Here is a 16,024-nt window from a genome sequence, read left to right as displayed (position 1 = left end):
AAGATGTCATATCTTGACACAAATTGACATGAACAGGTTTTACTTGCTGATGGCAGGAATTTCTTTAATGTTTAGTGTTCACATATGTGTGTGGGTGTGTGTGCGTGCTGCCATCTTTAAGTCGGAGGAGGTGAAAGTGAACATCTGTCCCCATCTGCCCTGCGATTCAACTTCCAGATGCGTTCAAATGCACTTCTTTCTATTAGGAGAACGATATCTCTCGACTTCCCGAGTTGCCTGAAATGCGGCGTTTAGTGCGTCCACAATAAATGAGTGTGTTGAGTTTATCTATGCGTCAAAAATACCAACATCACCGAACTCCATGCGTTGCATAGAAATGTACAAACAATGTGTAGAAAATGCTTGATGATATTTAATTTCCCATAATTCATCTGGAATCGCTGTGAGTTCCTGACGCTGAGAGGTGGAACAGGGAGGGGATACGAGAGTGAGCTAAACATCCTCCGCACAGGGACGAGCTTTACATCTCAGCTCAGGTAAAGGTTCTTCCACGTCTGCTCCTGCTGGCGCGACTCTTTATCCCGGGATAACTCGGTCCCTCCGCAGAGGAGACGGGTCACACATCAGCTGTCGACTGTGAGCCCGGCTAACGGCGCTAGCTCCCCTAGCGTGAGCTAACGTTGAGCTAAAACCGCTGCTAGTCGACTTAGCCGGCAAGCTAACGCTTATTGAGCTTGCATACCTGGGGCTGGGGCTAAAGACAGAAACGTGACTGCTACGTTAGCTCCGCGGTTGAGCCTCGTAGCGATTTTAATATGCGAATAACGGCGGACGTGTTGTTTAAAAGACGCGTACAGCGAACGGTTTGGTGTCTGTGCTTAGCAGCTAGCTAGCTGTGGGTAACCAAGATGTATTCTGTGAAATAACGAGAGACCCTGACTGTTACTCACTGAGCTAACAGTCACATCGAGTCAGACGGGTTCGGTAAAGTTGCCCGGTACTGTGTGTGTGTGTGTGTGTGTGTTTACCCTGCTGTTAACGAGCAGGGTCCGGTACAGAGAAGTTGCCTGACATTGCCATGTAACGTGACATCTTTCACAAGTTGTTCATGTTGGTTTCGTGACATGAGGAGATGTAATCAACAGGAAATCATCGATCGTGATGATTTGTTTGCAGACTGTAGCCGCTGCCGCTGTCTCGTGACTTCTGACACTGGGTTCAGAAACTTCTAGCTCCGGATGTTAGTTCCCCTCCAAACCGGGCTAACGTGGTTCATCAGGAAGAATCATTGTGTTTTAAGTGCTTGACAATTATTAGGTTTGTTAACGAGTAGGCGGAGGAATGTACCTGCATTTACTTCCAGTCATTAGTGAGATGACAGATGTGCGTCGTAGAAACATGTCAGGTGTTATGTTATGATACACTCTCAGATTTCCTCCTGACAGGTTTGAACATATAGAAACACACTGGCTTCAAATGATATCAAGATCAAATTGTTCACATCAGTCGATACCGATGATTATCAACATACATGTCGTGCTTTACCTCCTCCCTGTGTTTGCACAATGCAAAAGCAATATATACATTGAGCCTTGGTTATATCGCCATTGATGACAATTCTATTGCGATAGTTATTATTGTTTTGTTGCCCAGCCTTAAATACATAAATACTCTGAATATGTTCATATGCATATTATATCCCATCTTTCTGCCTTTTTATGTCTGATGTGAAGCACTTTTAATTGGTTTGTCCTTGAAAAGTGCTCCACAAATAAGCCTATCTTAATTAGAATAAACAAACTACAGCTAATCCAAATTAAGAACAAAAAAAAGTCCTTTTACTCATTGATTTTCTTTTCTTCAGGCTGTAACCGTTTAAGTGTGCAGTCCTCCTTGCCAAGGAAGGAGAGGCACCAAGGACCATGAGTGAGAATGGCCCTCAAACGGGGGTGCCCATGTACTTTGAGGTGGAGGTGGATCACCTGGAGCGGGACGACGAAGACGAAGAAGACGACAAGATCGCTGAGCCTTCGTCGTCATCTGGACGTGTGTACGACCGCACCACAGTGCTCATAGAGCGGGACCCCATCCGGCTGGATGAAGAGGGTGAAGAGGAGCTTCACTGTGGAGGGGATGAAGATGGTGTCATCTTCTTAACAGAGGGCGAAGGTGACGAGGATGGCTCTATGGTATTCATGACGGACCCTGATGCCATGTCACAGGGTTATGTGCACCACACCATTTCTGCCGACCAGATCCAGTTCACAATAAATCCCGGCTCGACGCCCATGCCACGCAATATAGAGGGGGCCACACTCACCCTGCACTCTGAGTGCCCAGAGACAAAGCAGAGAGAGGTAAGACTAAATAATTGCATCTATTCCAAATGTAAAATATATAGATTGCATATTGATGAAATGTGAATGTGCCATTGACAAGATACCTTATTCTTTGAACGCATAGTAAGAACACGTATGCATGAATTGAATGATCTCCACAGGGAAACTGTTCCATTAGGATTGCTCAACACAGTCTGGAAAAAGGAGGTAAATAAGTGAAAAAATTTAAACTGCTATTAAATAGAGTTCATTATGATAATGAACAGGAAGTGAGTAGAGAAATGTGACAAATGTTTGGAATAATGTGTCAGTGAGATTTCGAGTATGGACGTGTGCAAACTAAGTAGATAATTAGTAATCTAACAATAAAATGAACCATGATGTATGAAGGTAACCTGATGAAATGTGTAAAATGGCTCCACAGTAAATTAACCTTAGAGCACTGATGGCGCTGGGCAGAGAAGGGAGGAATTGTATAGTCACAGAAGTTCCCCCTGTGGCCTTCACTGGAATACTCAGTAGGTCTGAGCCTCTGGCTGAACGTGTTCCTCTGGCTAACCAGAACACTGTGTGAAGGGTGGAAGATGTTGTCCATGATGGAGAGGAGATTTGACATCATCCTCCTCTTAGCGCGTAAATGCAAAGGGTCCAGCTCCCACCCCCCCCAGGACTGAGCCAGCCCTCTGAATCAGTTTGTTGAGACTGTTAATGTCTGTCACCCTCAGGATAATGCCCCAGCAGACCACAGCATAGAAAATAGTGCTGGCCACCATAGACTAATACAACATTGTTGCCCGCATGGTGTCACAGATGTTGATGTACCAGAGCCTCTGCAGAAAATGCAACTGTGACCCTTCCTGCTGAGAGCTCTGGAGTCCTTGGTTCAGTCCAGTTTGCTGTTAAAGTAGACACCCAGATATTACTACTCCTGCACCTCCTCCCTCATTTCCCCTCGTGGTAAGAGGAGTAGTGGGAGTCCTGGATCTCCTGAATTCCCACAACACTTCCTTTGTTTTGCTGATGTTGAGCTGTAGGTGGTTCTCTCCATAACCCTGTTGTACTCTGACACATCCTAAGGCTTTGTTTCGTTTGATATGTGTAAGATCGTTTAGTCATTCCAGCTCAATGGATCTGTAGATGGTTATTATTATTTTTGCTTGGTAGATGGTGAACTGCATTTGCCCTACTCACAACCCACAGTGATCTTCCTGTAGTGAATTTTCCATATTATGAAACCTATCCTAGCCTAATTAGCAGAAATGGACAGCAAAACCATCTTACAGTAAGTGTGGACTGGTAAAGCCAAATATGAGGCAGGGTGCCAAAGTTTGCAGTCCCTTTTCTTGTCTGTCGCCAATAACAACCTTCACAAATGGTTCATATTTTCATCAAGACTGCATCATCAACAAAATTGCCCAACACTGCTCAGTCCGTTCTGAGTCATAAGGAAAGGGCCAGATTCATGGTGATGTGTCATATTCCTTCTTTTTAGTGAACATGATTTGTTTACTTGATATTGAGAGCACAGTGTTCGGTCTTAGTAGAGTATTGTGCCTGGGACTTAACCCACCAGCCATATTATCACTAAACAAGCAAAATGACGTTTTATAGTGCTACTGCTGAACATCAAACACTGTGTTTGCTTCGTCTTGGTGCGTTCTGTTGGATTGTCTGGATCACTGTTGTTGTGCCTGGTTGGTAATGCTTTAGTTGTTGTTTGTCATTGTGCAAATATTGTGACTGTAATGACAATTGTAAAGGCACGGAAGGAATTTCCAAGGGGTCAATAAAGTAGACCAGTTACTTATGATACTTGAGTATTTCTACTCAGAAGTGCACACCCTAGAAACTAAAAACCCATAAGCAAAGTTAAACTCCATCTTGTGATTTTGTCAAATATTATTTTGATGTTGTACGTACATATTATTTGCTTTTTTGTGCTACATTCACATAAACTCGTAGTATTTAGTAAATTGTGGCAGATTAGGATGCTGTTTTCATTCAATCAAATGTGTATTACAAAGGAAAGAAACAGGTAGTCCTTCCTCGGAGAAGCACAAGAAAATCACAGAGCACCCAAGGGCGACCATTCTCTGAGAATGACACATGGGAAATTAGCGCCTTCTGCTCAGCAGGTGTCAAAAGACATTTTTAAGACATTCTCACATCAGAACCATTTAATTTGTAATGGAGTGGTATTTCCCACTGTTCGTGTGGGAGACCAGATCGTACAGTGCTGTCTCACAGTGATCCCAGTGGTGGTGGAGCAGAGTGACGACGTGTGGGAGATGAATACAAGCTGAAACAGACATCCCACAGTGGCTTTGAATGGGTGTTTGCTTAACAAATGTTATCTCCCACATCCTTAAAATCAAAGTGATTAGCTTTAGAATACCCATCAATCACACAAGTGTCTGTCAGTGCGACTGAAAGGAAGTTGAATCAGCTTTATGTCACGTTCACTGTGCATGCACCAGCTTAGGGAGTTTTGTTACTGTTTAGTAAATGTTACTTAATGTATGTGAGCATGTGAAACGAAGGATTGAGACGCGTGACCACTGAAGGGTTTTCACTATTTTCTCTGCTAACAGAGGCTCCATTCAAACACCACAAGGAATGTTTGACTGTGTGAGTCCAGTCTGTCTGTGACTTTTCATACAAACTTTGTAAAACAAAGTGTTTTTACTGAATAAAAGCAATAAAACCATACATCTTGCCCATCCACACACAGTAAAGTAATATGAACAGGAACTGAAGAAACGCAATCGGCTTGAATTATGTATTAGGCCTGTTATCAGAAGATCTTTTGTTTTGGTGGTCTCTTTACCTTTCTTTTAGGTAAACTATGCTGCCAAAGTTTGTCTAGGTCTAAATTATAGTCTTTTATTTTTGAAAGTCATGTGAATGGGAAATGTTACAGTTGGAACTTGTAATTATTATTATTATATCTAAGAAGATTAGGACATTGAGTTACAGGAATAGTGTCAGCTGAGAATGTAGCTTGTCCTGTCAAGGTGGTGGACCACAAGCTCTCTCCCTCTTGCTTTGTGTTCAGCACTCCGTAGCGTTTTCGAAGAACAGAATGGACTGCATTTATTCACGTTGCCCCGGGGGTTTAGTGTGAGAGGAGAGCAGGAGACTGCCATACTGCAGTGGAGATCGGTGCTGTGAAACACTATTGGATGGGATGTATTGCACTGGGGGTTAGGCATCATCGCTGTCCTTTGTGCTCACCCGCTTCATGTGCTGACGGGTGGCTGAGTCATTGAGTTGAGGTCCCCTCTGAAAGGTCACATCCACTCAGACTGTCACTTCATTGTATGGCGATGTTGGGTTTTGCTGAGCTGAATTATCAAATGACTTTCTCCCTGGCTTTTCAAAATGAGGGACTAGTTTACTTCCTTATCTTCATTGTGATTTCATACAGTGCCGCTGCATTCAGTTCACATTGTTTAAATAATGACCTTCACCTCTTCCTTCAGGTGAAGCGCTACCAGTGCATGTTTGAGGGCTGCACAAGGACGTACAGTACGGCGGGAAACCTGCGGACGCACCAGAAGACTCACAGGGGCGAGTACACATTTGTGTGTAATCAACAGGGCTGTGGAAAGGCCTTCCTCACCTCTTACAGTCTCAAGATCCACGTCCGCGTTCACACCAAGGAGAAGCCGTTTGAGTGTGACGTGCAAGGCTGTGAGAAAGCCTTCAACACACTGTACAGGTGAGTCTACATGCAGCTTAGTTGTTTTATTTCTCCTGTTGGTGTTGTTTTTATGGCCGATATAAAGTCACGTCAGGCTCAACCATAAAGTGGGTGCCACAACAAGTGATGCAACTAGACAGAAATATCTATTTATCATTGTATTTCACTGTTTTATATATGATAGTTTTATGTGGTGGAAGGTTTATTCTGACCTCAGGCACTGTTTTCAAGCAGCTTCAAATCCCTCATGTTATCTTTTTTTTTATCATAAGAAGGAAATATATTTGGTCAGAGGTGCAAGATACACAGAATCAGTGCACAAAAGTAGAATACAAACTGAGTAAACGGAACAATACGAAGAACAAACAGAATATTATTTCAGGGAACTGCTCTCTCATCATCCATCTGAACTACACACAGTGTGGGAACATTGCACCAGTCACTAGTTTTTATTTTACATTGCAATTAGTGGGGGGTTTTTTTGGCAAAGGGATTTGTTTGGTCATCTAAGACATTCTATATCTTATTTAAAAATAAGTTAAATCTACTGGCTGAATGATGTGAGATTGGTACAGCAGATAATGAGTGTAAAACATGTTCTTGACTACGCTAGGCTCAAGAAACAGAGAAAAGGCAAGATGTGACACAGTGGATTTCTTGATGGAGTATGGCAGCAGCAACCAATGACCACAATGACCCTGATAGCTCCCTCAAAGCTGTCGCCATCGTAAAAACAAAAACGATAATTTTGCTGTGTCTCTCTTTTGCTCGGTGCCAGATCTGTTCTCCGTACGGAGGATCTTCACCTTTTTAGATTTTGCTCCAAGTTCACGTCAGTGCCCTGTGGTCCGTATTGGCTCCGTTGCCATGACAACATGTCTGGGGCTTGGCAGAGCCGTGCCACTGGCATCAAGTCCTTGTCAAAGGCTGTTACTTAGGGCAGAAAAGCAGTGGCACACATGGGTGGATTGTCTTTTCAATAACATTACTTTCCCCTTGCCTCCTCCATGCCCACAGATCCTCTTATACAACCCCCACCTAGAGAGTGTGTTCTTTGCCCAGGCGTCTCCCCTGTCTGAATTGCTTCTGTTGTCATCTTAATGTGCACTCAACTATCTCTTTTTTTAATGCTTTGTAGACATATTAAATTAAGTACAGCAGCAATCAACACATGCCGCTTAAATCCACTGTGTTTTCGCATCGTGGTTAAATGAAACAACCTTGATTGTCTCCGCAGACTAAAAGCACACCAGAGACTTCACACAGGCAAGACTTTCAACTGTGAATCGGAGGGATGCACAAAGTACTTTACCACACTCAGCGACCTGAGGAAGCACATTCGCACGCACACGGGGGAGAAGCCATTCCGGTGAGTATTTCCATTATCACAACAGGATTAACTCACTCCGAGTAGAAGATGAAGAAGCAGTGATTTTTATAATGTAGTAGATGTTCACAGGCAGCTCAGTTGTTTGTAGTTGTAAGTAGGGCTGGGCGATAAAACCATAAAGATAATTATCGCATGATAACATTTCCTCGATGGGAATGGAAGACATGGTCGATACAACATCGATAGAACTCATTCCAGCCATGTTTTGAAAGACAACACAAACAGCCAATGATGATGAGAATCGCCCCGCACCAAACCAATCATGTGGCTGGAATAGAGTTACAGCCACGTTAGGTTAGGTAGACGCACACAGAGCGTAGGAGTAGCAGCCGGCAGCAGCACACATGCTAATGTTTGGGAAACTGCAGCCGTGCACACAAGTACGTCAGGAGTGGGAGCGAGATAAAAGAGAAAATTATGACAGGAAAGGTTCATGAAAACTCAAGCGACAGCGTTACTGAAAAAGACACCACAACAATATGCTGATAAGATACTTTTCCATATTGCCCAGCCCTAATGTAAGTTGTTTGTCCACATGAATACAGTTGTTTTACATACTAAAACTTCAAGATAATCTTGAGATGAGCCAATTTTTCCCATCTTCGATTAAAACGTGTATCCTCTGTCTTTAAAATCATCACTGGCTATTTGCATTAGGTCTAAATGTGTGTTTTTACCATGTTTGTCCTCAGGTGTGACCATGACGGCTGTGGCAAAGCTTTTGCTGCAAGTCATCACCTAAGAACTCATGTACGGACTCACACAGGTACAGTTTAGGGTTTATGTAATCTTGGATTGTCTTCAGTAGATTGAACAGGGACATGTTCATTTTTAAGCTATGCTTGTTTTGCATTGTCACCAACACAGAGTTAGAGTTGAGTAGCCTAAGCAAATTGATTTTTGGTATTCCATTCACTAGATATTCATTTCCGCAGTCTGTTTAAACATAAAAGGGTGTGTTCATGTGTACTTGGACAAATGACTTCCCCAAAAGAAAGATTCCAGTTTGTTACAGCTGAGGTCAAGTTCTTTGCTCAAGCGCTTGTTCAGGGACAGGAGCGGTCGTCTCAGTGTTCTACTGAGCAGATAACCAGCTACTCATATCTGTTTGGGTGGTGTCTAATACGTGTTTCCTTGGTTATGTTCAAATGAGGGAGAATTGACCTTTGTTTTAAATTCTACACATAAAATAGAACCTCATGTCAAAACAAAAGTGAAACATTAGATCCTGTGCTCAGTCATGTAGCTGCTGTAAATCAATAAAATTACAAAGAAACAAGTCATAAACTAGTCAATGGGCATTGTTTGACTGATGCAGAGAAAGTGGATGTCTCAAGTTTTACCCCTGGCTCATTTTTTCTGCCTGACAGTTAAGATCAGCGTTTACGTTTCCTTCTCATTGTGTATTCCTCCCCGCTGTCTCTGTAGGGGAGAAGCCATTCAACTGTCCCAGTGACGGCTGTGAGAAGACTTTTAGCAGCCAGTACAGCCTGAAGAGTCACATCCGGGGCCACGACAAAGGACAGACCTTCAGCGTCACTCTCTCTGAAGTGAGTCACTGCACCGCAACTTGTCATCGTCGCACACTTTCGTCTCTTGATTTCGCCGAATTGCTCTTGTTCTCGTCATGTTGCTCTTGAGAGCAACATGACACTATCATTCTTGTATAATATTTAGCTCTCAGTCACATGACATGGAGCATGTCAGTCAAACGTTAGAGGGCTTCGCACTACACTGGATTCATTTATTATCATTATCGGTTTTTCATTTGTCGTCATTAATCAACTAGTTTACCTTGTTTGCTAAACTGGTGATTTTTTAATCTAGTCTTTTATAGTGCCTTACAGTAAGTGTTGCAGTTTCACTCCTGTCTTGTTTGCATGACTCAGCACTTGAGTGCAGCAGTGGCAACTTTAATTAGGAACTTTTCATCTCTTTAATTACAGGATGCAAATCACTCGCTGTGCCTCAGTGACTTGAGCCTCATCTCTACAGACTCCGATCTACGAGAGAACATCCATAATGTAAGTGTGGCCTTTGCTTCGGGATTGAAGATGTACAGCAACTGTCAAGATAGAGATGTTCACAGATGTCAATTTTAAGAACGTTTTTTGACATCTTAACTCAGTTGTTGTTTGTGTAATTTGAAATACAAGTTTCTGGCTGTTATAATACTCTGTAAAGTATTTTAATGTATTAATTAAATCTTTTAATAATTTTACAGGCTCAAAATTTGGACCTTAACAATGTGACGCCTGTGAAAATCTTTGAGCTCATGTTCCAGAGTCCTGAAAATAGTGTCAGCCAAGACGATGCCCATCACAATGGTAAGAACATTTTAAAAACCTGTCGGTTAAAATGACCTCAAAGGTGCTTGTTCTGATGGAGTTTTTGTTTCCTTCCTCAGAGAGCTTTGGCGAATCCTCTGCCCAAACGGGAGCGAACGATGGCTCGACTCTCATCTCTTTCACTATCACTCCTACCTCCTCATCGTCCTGTTCCCACGCAGCTTGTGACATGGAGGCTTTTTCCCAGCTCAGCAAGAGCTCTTTCTCTCACGCCTCCACCTCTGCATCTGTCACCGCTGCTGTCGGCTCCGCCAAACCTTTCATGCAACTAACCGGGCCTCAGCAGGTCTCAGACGTGCCCGCTCAGGCTTCTGGCCCAGCACCAAGCCCGGCCCCCTCGCAGCACTTCATGGCACTGCCACCCACATTCCTGCAGACGGACAGCGTAACCCAGACCACTCCCCTACCACCGCCCAACCCTGCTCCGCCTGCAGCGGCTCCTGCACTGACCACCACCACTATACCGGGCACTGCTGCTGCGTCTGTTGTTGCAGCCACCACAACAGACGCTCTGGCAGCTGTGGCTCAACCTGTGCCTTTGGCCAACAACCCTGTCCCCAACTCTGTCCCTAGTCTCGTTCCCACCCCAGCCACCATCACCATAGCACCCACGCAGAACCTGCTGCAGCCCAGCTTGGTCATGTCTGACCAGAACCTCCAGTGGATCCTGAGCAGTGCTGCCAGTAGCCAGCAGAACCCAGAATCTGTGAGTAATGCTCCCACACTGTACACATGTGATGACTTGGTCTGTCCTAGTCTTCATTTGATGATGTGTTGTCCAGTTAAGAAACACACTCTTATTTGCATTGGAGTGAATATTAGAAATATTTTGAAATCTGTCTTCTGATCTAAATTTGTTTATGATGATTACCAAACTACAGTCAGTAATTAAGCGAATAATGAATTTAGCATAATATATCAGCCACATTCCTTTGATACAGCTTCATGAATCTTTAATGTTTCCCCATTTAATGTTTTTTTTTTTATCTGCTTGAACTTATGTTTGTTCACAGTCACAAAAAGGAGGTCCAAAAGTGGAAAAGGTTTTCTTCACTACAGCCATACCAGTTGGAGGAAATGCTGGTAAGTGTAGTGAACTATTAAGATACTTACTTTTATGCATAACTTTCATACAAGCTAAAACGTACATTTGTTTGAGCATTTAGGTTAATGATTTGTTTTAGTTATTGATTAGTGAATATTTTCTATTAATGATTTAGTTTTTATAAAGTCATAAATGATCAGGAGGAATCTGAATTTCCCACACGCCAAGAGTTGTCTTTCAATGTTGTCAAACAGCCAATTTATTTTCTACTGATCAATTATCAAACTTATTGTTTTGGTTTTGATATTATCCTTAATATCTTCTTCATACAGAGTTATGCATGAGAAGTGTGTCTGATTAACGTTGTTCTGAAAAAGTTAACTGTTGAAGATGCTGCTTGGAACAAGTAATGACCAACTGTCAGAGTACATGTGGCTTTAAGTCGGCCAACAACTGATTTCTCCAACTAAGCAGTTATCACCTCCTGATTTTGACTTAAACTTTTTATTAATCTAAATATTTTCTTTGCAGTAGATTTGGAAGGTAGATGAATTGTCATCAACATGCCCACTTGGTTCCTCTGTGAATGTTTCTCTTCACCTGTTTCAGGTAACTCAATCCAACAGATCGGCCTCAGCCTGCCCGTCATCATCATCAAACAGGAGGAATCCTGCCAGTGCCAATGTGCCTGCAGGGACGCTGCTAAAGAGAAGAGTTCAAAGAGTGCCTCCTCCATCGTTTCAGCCCCAGCACCGCAGCAAGCACCAGAGCCCCCTCCTCCCCCTCTACCACAGCCCCCAGAGCCTCCCCGCCTTCCATCTCCGTCGTCCTCTCTCCCCAAGTCTTCCTCCACGGCAGGTGAGGTGAGCCTGGAGGCCGCCCCTTCTTCTCCTTCGTCGTCCTCAGCTCAGACTTTCTCCACGTCCAACCCTCCCTCGGCCGACGGTCTAAGCACCATGGACGTCTCGGACTTCCTCTCCCTGCAGAGCCCTGGGACAACTGCCAACATTGAGGCTCTGCTGCTGGTCACGGATGAATTCAACATGGCCACCGACGGCAATCCTTAAAAGAGCTGCCTTCTGAGTCTGGCACCACGTGTTTGTCTGTTGCACCCACTCATCCACCGTCATCGATTCCACCCACACCTCGGTGACGCCTTGTCTTTCTCCTGGTATAGCGTGTGCTTGGAGCCCCTGTACCTGCAGTGCATTCTGTTCTGTGTGGCATTGTGCAACATTATATACACAAACTCTGATGACCTTCTCTGGTGAGACATTGCAGTAGTTGCGTTTTTAGAAACAGGATTAGTTTGCTTATTGAGATTTAGCAACGTTAATGCTAATTAATGCAGGGAAAAAGCAGTAGATCCTTTGTTTAAAAGACCTAATCAAACTGTATATAATAACCCTGAGTGTTGTCCAAGCACTGATAACTGAAGAGTTCCAGTTTTCTGGCTCCAAGGTCTCACGCCTGAGCAGGAAAACAAACGTGTCTGTATATCCTTGTACTGTACTACAGGTCCCTAACAAATGCTTAAAGCTGGTATGCAACTGACCAGAATGCACTGTATGTTAGAAGAAATTGCTATAATTTTATCAAGCATTGCTCCCAGCAGGAATCTGAAGGGGTCGTCCACGCGGCCCCGCATATGGCCGCCAAACAAGATGAAGTGATTTCCTCAGTATTTTGGTTTTCTAGGCCGACCAGTGTAGTCCAGAAAAATGTGTTGATTCTTTCCTACTTGTTCTGACAGATGTTCACTAACTGAGGTAAGAACCTGTGATCAGTCTCTTTAAGTGAAATCAGCACATCAATAAGTTGCCTATAACTTAAAATTAATTTAAATTTGTACATGTTAATTTATTTAAATGCTTGATTCTTTCATTATACTTGTGATACTATTGTTTTCAAGATAGCAGAAAAATCTATTAATTTATTTCAATCATTTGTTGTGTTTTTAAGTTGAAAATGTTTGTTACTGAATTGTTTTTTCCTTTTTATGAACGTAATGGGTTTCGCTAAAGGCAAGTTTTGGAGGAAAGAGGCACTGACGGTCGATGAGAGTGAAGCAAATTAATCCTCTAGGATCTGCTTGTTTGCAGAAGTTGTCCACAATGAAAACAGTAACAAACTACTGTCGACATCCCATGTTTTAAAGGGCTGTGGCCCTCTCAGGGATGCATCAAGTCATAACTGATCCTAGTTCCCTTGATTTGTCACTCAGACGTGCGTTTCTCTTCACCCGATGCCCCCCGCCCCCCCACACACTTGCAGTGGCCCAACGTTTTTTGCTGCACTCTTCCCTGTTTATTGCACACTGACTTGTAAAGTGAGTAATCCGACAGCTCTCGTTAGCTGAGGTGCAGCACCACTACAGACTTTTTTTGTACACAACTGCTGTAAAGTAGCATTTGAAAAGATGGTGTCCTGGCGACAGTGTATATATGGTACATTTTAGTGTAAAGATCTTTGAGAAACTTGTAGATTATTCTAGAATTTGTATTTTTGTATAGACTTTTGAATTACTAATGTATTCCCTCTAATGTTGCACCCCAAATCCCCCCCCCCTCATTTCCATTCACGCAGAATATTGTGTTTGCTGTAGTTTTACAAGCAGCTGGGTTTCTGTACAGTCCCCACTGTAACGAGACTATATGTAACACAGCCCCCTGCTTAGAGTATAATTTAACAGTATTGCTTCACATGGGACATAATGCAATGATGATAGAGCAAAGGCATTGTGCCCTGTATACTGAGTGTAGAGCTACTTGGCCTTACAACATTAACTGTTCTCTTTGCCTTGACAGTCTGACATTGATACGACACGCTCATCTTCACCAGGTCTCAGGGGACTCGCATCCAACAGAGGCAAAATCCCTGAGACAGAAAACTTGTGATTCGTATCGTGTTCCAGTTGTAATGTTGTGGATATGCAGCATTTAAAAAAGATTATATACACACACACGGCTACACAACAGGTGCAGGTGATGTGATTCTACGTTTTAGTTCCAGGTTGTAGGATCAAAACAGATGTTATTTATATCTGGCTTTTTTTTTTTGTTGCTTCCCTGTAATTTGCAGGAGCGGAGCTTTCCCCTGATTCACCTGTTAAATGTGTTTTAAAAGATTATGTGCTCTGAACCATTCCAAATATGCAGTATTTGATATCAGGAGCGTCTAAATCTGAAGTTTGCTCTGTTAGATCTTGAAATGTTATAGTTTACTCACCATTCTCCCCGTCAAGGCACTTAATGACATTACTGCCAAGAGTTCAGCTCATACCATCAACACATCCTTATCCATGCATACTGTCAGTGAACACAACTATGCAATTTTAAGTGGCATTCGCAAGTTTAAACACCGACTCCTATGACAAAAAAGTTAATATATTCCTCCCACCACGGCGTATTCGGCTAAAACCTGATATGCAGAAGTCAGTGGCAAAAGTTGTCTTTCCATTGTTAACATATTGACGCATGCTACTCCATTATACTGCATTTCAGATTTGGAGTGGTATGAATATGGACTTTGTAGTGTGTAGTTCAAGTCGCACCACAGTTAAAACCTTCTTGTGCCGTTTTTTTCCTCTGATGCATCTGGTTTAAAAACCAAACTGGATTTGTTTGATGGAGCTCCTCGTGAATGAATGATTCTGTTTTAAGAATTGTTTGGGTTTTTTTTTGGTCAAATGTAAGCAGCTTTTCCTTGTTTTACTTTCACACTTTATGGGTACATGTTTCTTTCAGGCTCACTCCATTTTATGTAATCATGTCAGCCTTTCACACGTTTCAACGTTGACATTTGGATCATTTGTTGGCTCATCCTCACAGAGAAATGTCAAACTTGCAGCTGTAGATGAGGTTGACGTCAGCAAATCGCTGATGACATTTGTTTGGAAGCAGATAGTTTGTTCACAAATGTAAAGCCAGTGTGTTTGTTGTTTTTCTTTTTTTGGAAACTGATCCAACTTTACAAATGGGCAATATTTACAAAACGGAGGGAGAGGAAACGATATGCTTCCAAAGGAATGTCTTGACACCCAAAGAGTGAAGAATCGGGAAGGATTTGTATTTTTTTAAAAGAATGTATAATGTGAAAATGTTTGCTTATGCTTGTTTCGTATAAAGTAATATGATAACTTTCTGAATTGAGAGCAATATAATACTAATAAAACCTTATCCTTGTCACTGTACTTTTTCAGTTTATTATAATTACATTAGAAGCATGCTTTTCCTCTTCTGGTCACTTCTGCGATGGTAAGGTCACATCCTGGAGAGACTTCCTCTGTGGGAAATAACTGGTTAATTTTCAAAATCTGCATGATGTGACAGTAAAGCTGTTTTCAGACATGAACTGAAGTCAAGATAATCTCCTGACAAGTGTGACCCTCAGGACATTCTCTGGAGTTTCTCCTGTCAGCCCCCCGGTAAAAACTCCAGATAATGTAGGAAAGAGCTGATGCGAGTAAACAGCAGGAGATCCAAAACGTGCTCACTACAGCAGAGTTTATACGTTACGCCCTGACACCTGAATGCTCCGGAGATTCCCGTTTGGTTGTGAACACATCTATCTGCCTTGTTGATGTGTGGAAAGTCTGAAAACGGCTTCAGGGTGAAAAACAGAAGCTCTCACCACTAGAACATCACTGAGATCCTTCAGGTCGTTCAAGACCCTCTCACACATGTGTATCCCCTCAGACAAGGTCCCCAAACAGTCCTCACAGTGGGTTTATCTCCCGCAGAGTCTGTAAATGTTTCACACAGACACTTCCAGAAATGTTGACAAATGTCACAAGTAAACTGATACATGTATTATTTGTTACCTGTGTCAGAAGCCATGACAACAGACATGTTGGTTCTGTAAACACGTTTCCACACTGTGTGTTTAAGCAGGCGCTCACAGGTGAAGTCAGTCTGTCTAATGAATGAGGGCGGGTCACTACATTTATGTCAATGTGCACAAAATGTCTGCAGGAGGTTTTGAACAAATGCCAGAACATGCTTTTAGAGATAATACTTCATCTTTCAAGAACAACACAGAGTCGTTAAGGAGAATATATTTAAGACAACCACCCACTACTTAAGTCCCACACCTTTATTAAATACAGAGATCTCTGGTTCAATGAAATCCAAGAAAACAGTATTATTATATCCCATGGAGTCATGGTGACAAGGCCTATAGATTCTTCTGGAGTTGATTTAAAAATATTTTTTATTATTATTATTGTTATTGTTAATA

At 42.6% G+C, this 16,024-nt stretch overlaps 1 protein-coding gene and 1 long non-coding RNA gene across 2 annotated transcripts; one reads left to right on the top strand and one right to left on the bottom strand.

Moving 5' to 3' along the window:
* Positions 1–8: 8 nt before the first annotated feature.
* On the top strand, positions 9–14,978 carry mtf1 (metal-regulatory transcription factor 1). Its single transcript, XM_035163565.2, has 11 exons — positions 9–497; positions 1,826–2,318; positions 5,783–6,021; positions 7,241–7,372; positions 8,086–8,159; positions 8,822–8,943; positions 9,340–9,417; positions 9,618–9,720; positions 9,801–10,447; positions 10,755–10,824; positions 11,396–14,978. Exons 2-11 carry the CDS (start codon positions 1,884–1,886, stop codon positions 11,851–11,853), a joined length of 2,358 nt encoding a protein of 785 aa, XP_035019456.1. The 5' UTR covers positions 9–497; positions 1,826–1,883; the 3' UTR covers positions 11,854–14,978.
* LOC124852260 lies at positions 14,965–15,502 on the bottom strand. Its single transcript, XR_007032885.1, has 2 exons — positions 15,419–15,502; positions 14,965–15,070 (listed from the first exon to the last, which is right to left on the bottom strand). It is a non-coding gene; the product is annotated as an uncharacterized LOC124852260 (long non-coding RNA).
* Positions 15,503–16,024: the final 522 nt, after the last annotated feature.

The sequence above is a fragment of the Hippoglossus stenolepis genome, chromosome 8, assembly GCF_022539355.2.
Source record: "Hippoglossus stenolepis isolate QCI-W04-F060 chromosome 8, HSTE1.2, whole genome shotgun sequence".
NCBI lineage: Eukaryota > Metazoa > Chordata > Actinopteri > Pleuronectiformes > Pleuronectidae > Hippoglossus > Hippoglossus stenolepis.
This window is presented reverse-complemented; position numbering and strand designations above follow the sequence as displayed.